Consider the following 11,168-nt stretch of genomic DNA (forward strand, 5'->3'; position numbering starts at 1 on the left):
GGAGGAGGAGTGGATCTGGGGAAGAGGAACGTGGGAGGGAGGGAGGGAGGGGAAGGGGCGGGGTGGGGAGAAGAGGGAAGAGAAATTGTATTCAGGATATATGAGAGGAGAATAAATTTGAAAAAAAAAATGCAATCTTCTCAAATGAGGAAGTAAACTAAAGGGCAAAGAGGTAAAACCCATGAAATAACAGAGAAAAGGAAACATACACTGCCAAGACATTCAGTAGGGAGTGAATGTATATTTGATAGGGATTAGGATTTCTGAATTAAGTGTGATGGGAAAACTGGCAGGGAAGTTGAGGAGAGAGAATTATTATTATAATGAAATACTGAAATTATTCTGTATAAGAATGAAAAACACGCCAGGGCAGTGGTGGCACATGCCTTTAATTCCAGCACTTGGGAGGCAGAGGCAGGCAGATTTCTGAGTTCAAGGCCAGCCTGGGACAGCCAGGATAGCCAGGACAGGCAGGGCTATACAGAGAAACCCTGTCTCCCAAAACAAACAAACAAAAAAAAAAAAATGAAAAACACAGCCAGCCATGGTTCTGTACACGTTATCCCAGCATTTGGGGGATAGAGAATCAGTATTTCAAGGCTAGCCTCAACAACATGGCAAGTTCCAAGCTTGACCGTGATAACTGAGACCCTGTCTCATAAAAAATAATAAAGTGAACTAATTTAAAAAAGTAACCAGACTTAAATGTAGACTGGAGGAGAGATGGGCAGTAGGTTGCAGGATCAATGGTTTGGAGGTCTTGACAGAGAAAGGTTTTATGGAGAGGCAAGTTATATAAGTGGACGATGGGGAGAGCCTGTAATCAGAATCTAAGTTATTCCACCTAGCAGGGCCCCAGACCTCAGGGCACAACTGACTCCATGATGGAAATACCATTTCAGGTCATACAATTCAGCACATACACACCCCCTGCTATAATAAAATAAAGACCTAAATCCATCCAAGTCCATAGTTCTGGGAAAGTCTCTAAATGCACTAACCTTGCTTTTTGGCTTCTGTAGTTCTGCTTCTGGCTGACTGTTCTGTTAACTAAAGTATGTCAACCAGAACATGGTTTTGTGTTTTTAAAAAAGCACAAAGATAGGGAGGGTACTTACTCTATCTTTCATCCTGAGAAAGGCTTGATGCTACACTAGGACCCTGAACACCCGTTGTAGTCACCAGCCAGCTAACAAAGACTTTCTATCGCCTCAAGCCCATGTCCGAGCCATCTTCTCTGGTGGACACCCACAACATTCAAGAGATAGAGAAGAATGGTCACTAGCATTATGGGAGTGTGTGGTTGAGGGAATGAAATGTGGTAGTTTAGCATTGAGAACTCACGATACTGGAGCCATGGAAACGGGTTACAAAATTGCCTATAAAGAAGAAATAGGGGTGAAGCAAAGCCAAAACCTAACAACAAAACAAAGTAAACAAACAGGAACCAGAATAGCACGAGTTAAAGGAATGACCACAGATTCATAACTAGTAGGAGCCCAAAGAAGGAAAAGGATGAAGCAACCAGATGCCACAGATTCAAATAAAGAATGCAGTTATTCCAAAGCCTGGCCATAAAACCAAAAGGAATGGCATAAAACAAGAACAAAATATTCTCTTTCTAGAAGCTGGAGATACACCCTTAGCAGATGTTCAAGGCAAGATAAGGAATATAGTTATGAATTAGTTTCCTGAATACAGAATAAGAGTAAGATTTGGCAGAGTAAAGGAGGGAATTCCCTGGAGTTTATAAAATCAGTAACAGAAAAAGGAGGTAATGATTGTCTGGAAACCATGGAGGTAGTAACAGAGGTTGGCAGAGATTAACATCTGGTAATGTCTGAAGTAAGAAGGATGTGACATATGAGGAAGCCATGGGGGTAGCCTCAAAGATCCATGGACACAGAGTCCACAGGAAGACATTTATTCAGTGTGGTTTCAGTAGTAGCCCTGACATTACCTGTGAATGCTGGAAATGCAGAATCACAGGCTCAAACCCAGGCCTGATAAATCACAAGCTACATTTAAATATATAACATAAGCAAGGAAATTCATATATAGAGCACAGAAAGGTGTATGTATGCACGCATGCATGCATGTTTTCAATTAAAATATTGCAGAGAGTTTTTCAGAAGAATGTCTGCAGTGACTACTTTTATCCAGTCATCCAACCCTTGGCACAGTTGCTCTTGGTAACCACCCTCTTCACATTAGTCACAATATAATCACAGTGTCATGGTATTTATTCCTGTTGTCATTAAAATAAACTGTAAGCTCACAATTTACTTTAAAGACAACAAAATTGAATATCTCCTAAGAATTCAACATTGTTTGTCCAGAAATAATGTTTTAGTCCCACTCATGTTTCATTGTGTTTTATTGAGGAGTGTCTCCTTTGACATGAAGGGTGTCCTTAAATTAAATTCTCTAGGTAGCTGAGGATGACTTTGAACTTTTGATCGTTCTTTCTCTACCTCCCAAATGTTAGGATTACAGGCAGGTGATCATATTGCTATACAAGACTCATCATAATCAACAGATAGTTTTAATGCATTGCTTATTTTTTTCCTATGGCTAACTATATAGGCACTTCTAATCTTTGGGTGAGCCTGTTCATGGAATTGACCTTGAACATTGCAGAATACTGGAATCAGTTCTGATGGCCTCTGGAATGGTCCTCTGGAATGAAGGCAGCATGCCAGGTCTTCAGTAGTAACCAGACCATTTGCCTTGGCAGTTTCAAATTGAGCAAGAGTTCCACAATTTCACACTCAAGTGCGGGCAAATCAAGCAGGTGGATGAGAGCCAAGCTACATGAATTACTGCTAAGCCTGTTCCAAGACAGTAAGAGGGAATCCCCCACACCCCCCAAAAGCCAGCTCTAAATCAACTCACTCCTATGACCATTGAGGAACAGCCTGCTTGCTCTGCATCAGATATGAACCTTTCCAGAGGATGTGCTTAACATGGCTACAACATCATCAGTCCAACCTGAGAGACTTTACTCAGAACTCAAGGCATCGATATAGGACTCTCTGTGAGGAGTTGCATATTGGTTTCATTTTTTAAAAAACATGTTTTACTCAAGTTCACCTTATAAAATATCACTGGGAAAATGCTTAGTTTTATACTGTATTTAGAGATGAAACAAGCGTTGAGAGAAGCTTTTCCTCATGATCATTCAAGTCTAGTGGAACAAACTGAGGGACAGATAGTGCACATCCAAGTGGCTGGTAAGAGTATGCTCATTACTGTTAGATATCACTGCTGGCTACAATAATAGAGAAACATTTATCATTAACAAAATATCAAAGTTAAAATGAGGAAGTCATCTTAGTCATAAAAATATAACATAGCAGCATACTGTTTCAAAAGGGTGTACTTTTCTCTCTACCCTAAAGAGACAGATGAATGGCAGTCTTACATTCTCTGTAACCCCTGATACAAAGTTATAAACACGGTACATGTTCCTTAAACTAATATAAGAATCCGCAAATTAACTGGCTAGAAAATATGGAATTTTTAATTCAACTTTTAAGATTTGATGGATGCTTTATTTTTTTTTTAATTAAAGCTATAATACCAGGAAATGTTTTCTTTTGTATAACTAAGACCCACTAGTTTTAGAGGTCCACACAAATTCTATTTTGCTCCTGGAATAATACAGGACTTCTCTCTATAAAATGGCCAAAGAGAAAGTGGTGACTTCAAAAGATAATTTTATGAGGTCATTAAAGGACGTTATCAGAGGTTCACATTTCCATCAGCATCTCTGCTTTTGCTGTTACACTGTTGTCACAGTTTACATTTTCCTTAAAGGATCCTGGGGCCCCACAAACAGCAGATGACTAAAATCTCAAGTAAAAACCTGGATGCTCCTTGCCCCCCACCATCAATTACAGATCTTACTCCAACTGGACAAAACAAACAAATGTTTGTAAATGTGCTTAGGGTTCTTTTTTTTTTTTAATTTACATTTTCCATGTAGATAAAAGCAAGGTTCTACCGGCCAGGCGGTAGTGGTGCACGCCTTCAATCCCAGCACTTGGGAGGCAGAGGCAGGCAGATTTCTGAGTTCGAGGCCAGCTTGGTCTACAGAGTGAGTTCCAGGACAGCCAGGGCTACAAAGAGAAACTCTGTCTCAAAAAACCAAAAAAACAAAAACAAAAAAAAGATTCTTTTTTAATTTGATGAGATAAACCTATTGCAAATATAGTCTATATAATGAATCAATTACGACATTTCAAGTTGAGTCAAGTTTCTGCATTTGAAATTCAGTATCATAAATATTCAAGATTAGTGAATTTTGCTAAGAAAATGGGACCATTATTAACAGCTAATAATTTATAAAGTTTATTTATTTATTTTTTAAAAAGTACTCTGGGAAAACACACAGTATAGTCACTTCAGAAAAGTCATTTGGGGAAGACTCATGTGTATCAAGTGGAGTGGGCTTCAGACTAAAATATATTTGTAAATTTTCCAAAAATTTGAAAATAGTTAAAAATAGTCCTCTCCTTATTCAACTTCGTGTTTAAGGAAATATTTGACAGACAAGTAAACAAAGGACAACAAAAGTTTACCTGGATTTTAAAACAATAAATTCTAGATCTATAAAAATTTCCTGGTTTGTACCGAAAGGCTAGTGACTGGCCTTCATTGATCCATTTCTATATAGTTATAAAAATACAGTATCAAATCTTTTTCTATTGCCCCTAAAATGAAGGGAAACATTTTAAGCTGTGTGTGTGTGTGGATGTAGCTGTGCATAACCCCAAGTGTACAAACACACATCACCTTACTAGGAAAATTATTTTCTTCATACTGTAAACATCTCTCTTCTACATCTGGACACTTCAGAATCGTCTTTGGTATGCTAGTTGCTGTGCTTTCAGACAGAAACCCCCAGGGTTTCTGCAGCGGTACTACATAGACATCTTAAGATATAAATAAGGAAAATGCACTTGGAATAAGTTACAATTAGCTGCTTTTGCATAATTTTCAACAACTACAGTGTACGCCTAGTCACAGTTTTATGAGGAAGAGTGTGTCCTTTTTAACTCCTTAATTTTAAGGAACACTTATTCATTTTGGCTAAAAATCCATTTTTGGAGTAGATCTGTTGAGTCGCATGGCACTAAGTTTGGATGTTCTCCATTTGATGAAAGGCACATTTTAAATAATGGATTATATAGAAGTTGGTCCTAGGAAAGAAGGAAAACACATGTCAAACATTAAGCTCCACAACTCAGCTAAAAGATAAATACAAACACGACCTGACGGTTTCACTAAAGGTAAAGAGAGATCTGTACAACAAATGTATCTGATTGCTAACTTTAAATCTAAGATCAACTGAAGCTGATAATATATTGATGGCCTTTGTTTATGACATTATAATTCACGGTACTGCTATTCAGTCAGTGTGAGACATTTCAAAATGAAGAGGGAAATAGCAAGAAGCAAGGAATGTTCCACTGGTATTCAGACGACCAACTTCGAAATCAGAAAAGCTGGTCTCATGACATGCTACTATTATGCAAAACTAGTTTTAGGTAAAAATTAATATGATAAAGCCAAATCTTAAACATTTTTAAGAACAGGCGATCTGTTCTATATTCTTTCAATTCTAGATTAATTAAAAATGTACTAAAACGGAGGAAGACATAATTAGCAATTTTATATGAAAAACACTTTCTTTGGTCCTTTTAAGAAGAAAAACATGATTTTCAAAATCCATTGTAAAAAAGCAAAACAAAACAAAACAAAACAAGCAAAAAAAAAAAACCCTCAAGAATGGGGAGTGGTCAAGGGGCAGACCAGGAGGGGAATGAAGACTGGGCTGTAAAAAAGGATTATAGATTAAAAAAAAGGGCTGGTGAGATGGCTCAGCGGGTAAGAGCACTGACTGCTCTTCTGAAGGTCCTGAGTTTGGATCCCAGCAACCACATGGTGGCTCACAACTACCTGTAATGAAATCTGATGCCCTCTTCTGGTGCATCTGAAGACAGCTACAGTGAATTATGCCAGAGCGAGCGGGGCCCTGAGTTCAGTTCCCAGCAGCCACACAAATGATAGCTCACAGTCATCTGTATAGCTACAGTGTACTCATACACATAAAATAAATAAAATAAATCTTAAAAAAAAAGATTTAAAAAAAGTGTCAAGAATAAACTATGAATTAATACTCTATAGAAGTTTTTCACCTATATAAGCCAGGCTTTAATTTTATGATTAGTTGTTCCCATGGGTACTTAATCGCTAGATATAGTCTCTTATCACATAAGGAAACGTAGTAATAGTGGAGTTGTTAATGGTGAAGAAATTCTGATATATAGCATAGTAAAGCAATTAGAGCTCTTCAAAGTAAGTCTGTGAATGGAAGAATGAACTGCAGCCAGTCACCTTTCGAATCTCCCATATCTGTTCTCCAGGGGCGACTGTCCTGTGACCTTTATAGACACATGCCTTCAGCTGGACGATACCCTGAGTAGCGTGAAGACATAACTCCTTCTGGATGTTGTGCCGGATTTCTTGCTGAGCAGAATACTCAAAGTACTGTGGAAAGAAGAGAGTCGTGGTTGACAAAGGAACTCTGTGTGCCCAGTTGCAAAATAAAACGAGATAAAAACCAACCAGCTATCCCCTACATAGTAAACTTATGAGTTCTTCAACAAAAGCAGTAAAAATATCAGAAACATAAGCTCAGGCCTTAGTTACTCCAGGCAATGTGGAGGTCTTTCCTCTGTCCAGTACCAGCAATGGTTCCTTTCTACAGTGTTCTTTCCTTTCCAAACTAGAAACTGGAAATTACAAGGTAGGGTGGAGGCTAGCAGGAGTGTATATAGAAACCAGTCTGGAAAGTTCTAGTAAGCAGCTAACTGGCTTCTTCCTTTTCTCGCCCTCTTATTTATCTCAACCAAATCATTTTCAAACATGCATTTGTCGAAACTATAATGCATATTCTGAGTCTATTTTTGCCCCACCCCGACCCCCATGACGTGGGTACCAGTTAATTCCTGCCCACAAAATTACTAACGTCACCGAACGAATGGGTTGATGGGTGTAGATACTTTCAGCAACACGTGGTGCTCCATAGCTCCTCACTCATCTCTCTAGCTCTTCACGTCCAATGCACAAGGCTCTAAGTTCTGCTGAGTTTCTTCTCTGATGTCATTTCACTCACTCTTACTCTGGCGTCATTTCTCTGACTCAATTACCTCTTAATTTGTATGGCAGTGCCAACTTCTGGCCCTGCGCAATGCAGCTGCCTGTTAGCCTGTTAAAGCTTTGGTTTGAGGTGCTAACAGACCTGCTTACCGTGGCTATCCCCCTGACCTGTAATGTTCAGGACTCACGTTCAGAGCAGCAGTACCTCCGCTGTTGTGAGACCCTCCTACTTTACACAAATCTACCTCTACAGTGTTTGGTCTATTACCAGGCTTCCGCTTGGACCATCCTGCAACCCTTCTCTGCTTTGCTAGTTCTTTAAGAACTACATCAAGTAGTATTTTACCTGTTTATCTCTCCTCGATTTTTCCCTTGGGTGGAAAATCATAACTTTCAAGGCTTCCACAGGACATAAGAGGTAACATATACTATACTACCAGAATGGTAGGGGTAGCTAGTTGGATTCTCTGTGAGCTAAAGCTAAGCACTATATCAACTAATAATATCATATTCACTGTCATGGCAGGCAATTTACTGACTGAACTATCTTTGCAGACCCGCAGTAGTGTCCATTATAAATCAAATATTTAATAATGTTGGCAGTCTGAGGAGAAAAGAAGTTAACAGAACTGATTTTCAATAATGCAATGATTCCTGTTAGCACTAATATTTATTGAGCTCTTATTATGTGCTAGGCAGGCATTGTGCTAGAGTAAATACTCCACAAACATGAACAGAATTCCGAGCCTTGATCCCAAGTGCCTCAGCTTGGTCTCATGCTTAATTTCTCTTCTCCTGCAAGTAGAATATTAATTGACTTTGTAACCTGATTTTCAGGCAGAAGCATTGTTAAAAAAAAAAAAAAGGCTTCAGAAAGAGAAAGAAACGGTATATTCTAACTATAAGTAAGTTTATAACTTAAATATATTAACTTTTAGTTTACCTTAAGTTAAACTAAAATAAACCTTAAAAACTCAAAGGTGGTAAGAAAAACTAACCAGTATTTTCTATCACGATTATTAAAAAGTCACTAAGATGAAACGTGAAGGGAAAGAAGGGCTGAAAACTCACGGGGAACAACAATAACAAAGCAGATGAAAATATGTGAGAGACATGTCACTCAGAACCTGGACACACCCTCTAGAGGAGAAGGTGCATAAAGTATTAGCTGCTGTAAGTCTGCAATGAAATAACTGTGCCAGACCAAAATAGGCTCCAATCCAGACATGTAACAAAAAAATAGCTACTTTGCTTTGCCTTCAGAAATACTGTTATAAAAGGGTTATATGCCATAAAACCCCATTACATGATTAAAATGGAAGAAAATGAGAAAATGCTCAGGATTTCTGAGTTTGAGTTCTCACAGAACTAAAACGTACAGCATGATTGGGGGAAATACTTGATTAGAAAGAATATGACTCCGCTCTCACTGCCTGCAGCAGGCGGGAGAGCTGGTCCAGCCCCTTGACAGCTGTAGCACTCAAGACAGCAGGCCCCACACCTTGACTGGGCAGCACAGTGGAGCTGGCTCTGGTGGCCTGGGTGCAGGTGAGCCAGTCCTAAGGGAATGAGAGCAGGAGAGCTGGCCCTGTGCCTTGCTGGTTGCAGCAAGGGGTGAACTAACCAGGGTAGTGCTAGAGACAGCACTCTGGCGGTGCAGGAGCAGGAAAGCTGGTGAGCTGACCAACTCAGCTACTACTCAAGCCCAGATCCAGGGCTTTGAGTTGGCTCAAGCAACATCTACAACATCTACCCCATCTCTATGAACTGTTAGAGCTCATGAAAGGGCTATGCCTGCAGATTCAAAGCTGCAGGACCTCCATGACACAGGGCAACCACAGGATATCTGAGAGGAGTCCCATTGAGGATCCAGTATTGATAGTGTAGCAGAAGCCGGAGGTCTCAAACCAGATGAATGACCCACTGCAATGAACATCTGCAAGTAAAGCTATATGGACAAAAGGGGACACACTGTGACACACTGTAAGTTTCACAGCAAGATTCTTTTTTTTATGATTTGCTTTGCTTTTTTTTTTTTTTATTTTTGGTTTTTCGAGATAGGGTTTCTCTGTTTAGCCTTGGCTGTCCTGGAACTTACTCTGTAGACCAGGCTGGCCTGGAACTCAGAAATCCGCCTGCCTCTGCCTCCCAAGTGCTGGGATTAAAGGTGTGCGCCACCACTGCCCAGCTGCTTTGCTTTTTTTGTTTTTGGTTTTTCATTTTCTTTCAGGTGGGTAGGTTGCAAGGGTGAAGGGCAGATACAAAGGATCAGGAGGATGAATGGGATTGAGGTGCATGATGGGAAATTGACAAAAAAGTAAATAAAAATAAAATCAATAAAAAGTTAAGTTAAAAGAACCTGACTGCTCAAGTGTTAGTCAAACAGGGATGACACCAATGGACATGTCAAAGTGGACAGGGGAGAAGCCCGCGCCTCAACCCTACAGATTGAGAATTATAGAACTGCAGACCTATAGTCAACAGCTGGGAGCAGGATAGGTGGTCTATCCCAGGAAAGAGCACACCAATTGTTTGTCCAGTGCCAAATATACATACAAATAATGTTATACAGACTAAAAAGGTTATACTTAGTTATACATATGTATATACATATATATGCATGCCATGGTTAGTGAAAACAGAGGCCATAAATTTGAAGGAGTGGGGAGGGGTATATGTTAGTGAAGAAAGGAAAGGGAAAAATAAAAAACTAACAAGTAAAAGATATCATCAGTAAGTGTGTTAGGATGACAGAAGCCAGAGTCGTCTAAAAATATAAACCAGACATTATTCTCCTGCTTAAAAACCTCTGGATGGCTTCTGTTGAATTCAGAATTAAATCCATCTTCCTTAACAGGTCTGAAGAGCTCTGTACAACCAGGTTCCTTATCACGAACTCTGACCTCATTTCCTTTGCTCCTTGCCTAGAGCGCTATGCACTGGCCACCTGGCCTTCTGTGTGCTCCGAACCTGTGCTACGTGGCTGCTCTCCTCAGCCTTCATTCTGATGCTCGCCTCCATCTAAGAGGACTGTGTCCAAAGATCTTCCTTACCAGAGTCTAACCTCTTTCCCACATACACTAAAACGGGTATATATGTACATAAATATATATGTATATGTATGACTATAATCATTCTCATCCACTTCAGATTCCTTGCCAGTGCAAAGATACTTCACCAGCTCTGGCTTCTGTTATATACTCCATGCAGTCTGATTATTTTATGGAAAGACTGAAACTAGATTAAGTTGGGTTTAATGAATAGGAAGATGGGTAGAAGTAGACTGCCCAGGAGATAAATTGACCCTTTCTTCCTAATACAGATACTTATAACGTCCTATCAAAGTGTGCACAAGGTAGTACAGTGAATATCCTGCACCAAAATATAGGCAATTCCTCAACAGGAAAAGGTTCTATGAATGATGTCCTTTGCATATTTTTCCTCACATGTTTCTCATCCCATTACCATTCCCACCAAACACCTCTCTGGGTCTTAAGTCTCCTCTCAATGTCCAGACTAAAATGCTATCTTTCTTGGGAAAACCCGTGGCACCTCATCTAATTCAGATGTGGTTTTATATAGCCATGTAATACCCTAGACTCCTTACTCCAGCCAGACCTTGTTACTGACTGTAAATGCTGGTTCTGCAATACAGGTGTTTCCTAAGGGAGCTGGGAGTCAAATGGATTGGCACTCAGGGGCCACTCAGGGGACTTGATGACTAAAGCTGGAGAAAGTTTAGCCCTTCTGTGTGTTAACTTGAAAATGCTGAAGTAAAAACAAGCCAGAACCAAGAAACTTAGTATTTTCTATATCTTGTAAGCCAACTAGTAGCATTTCATATCTGCCTCTAATTGGGAAAACATTAAAAACAAAGATGTCAGTAATGGGGAAGGGGGTGGGGAGAGAAGCATTTGGATGATGTCAGTAATAGAGGGAGAGAAGCATTTGGATGATGTCAGTAATGGGGGCAGGGAGAGAAGCATTTGGATGATGTCAGT

The 11,168-nt window shown here is 39.7% G+C and overlaps 1 protein-coding gene across 2 annotated transcripts in view; it reads right to left on the reverse strand.

Annotated features, from left to right (window-relative positions):
- Positions 1-4,329: 4,329 nt before the first annotated feature.
- Galnt3 (polypeptide N-acetylgalactosaminyltransferase 3) overlaps positions 4,330-11,168 on the reverse strand; it is a 37,470-nt gene continuing 30,631 nt past the window's right edge. For both annotated transcript variants that reach the window (XM_031370480.1, XM_031370479.1), the window contains exons 10-11: positions 6,403-6,555; positions 4,330-5,204 (exon numbers count right to left, since the gene is read on the reverse strand). In XM_031370480.1, the coding sequence (XP_031226340.1) occupies positions 5,082-5,204; positions 6,403-6,555 (276 nt within the window). In that variant the 3' untranslated portion in view covers positions 4,330-5,081. The remainder of the gene's footprint in view (positions 5,205-6,402; positions 6,556-11,168) is intronic.

The sequence above is a fragment of the Mastomys coucha genome, unplaced genomic scaffold (assembly GCF_008632895.1).
Source record: "Mastomys coucha isolate ucsf_1 unplaced genomic scaffold, UCSF_Mcou_1 pScaffold15, whole genome shotgun sequence".
Classification (NCBI taxonomy): Eukaryota; Metazoa; Chordata; class Mammalia; order Rodentia; family Muridae; genus Mastomys; species Mastomys coucha.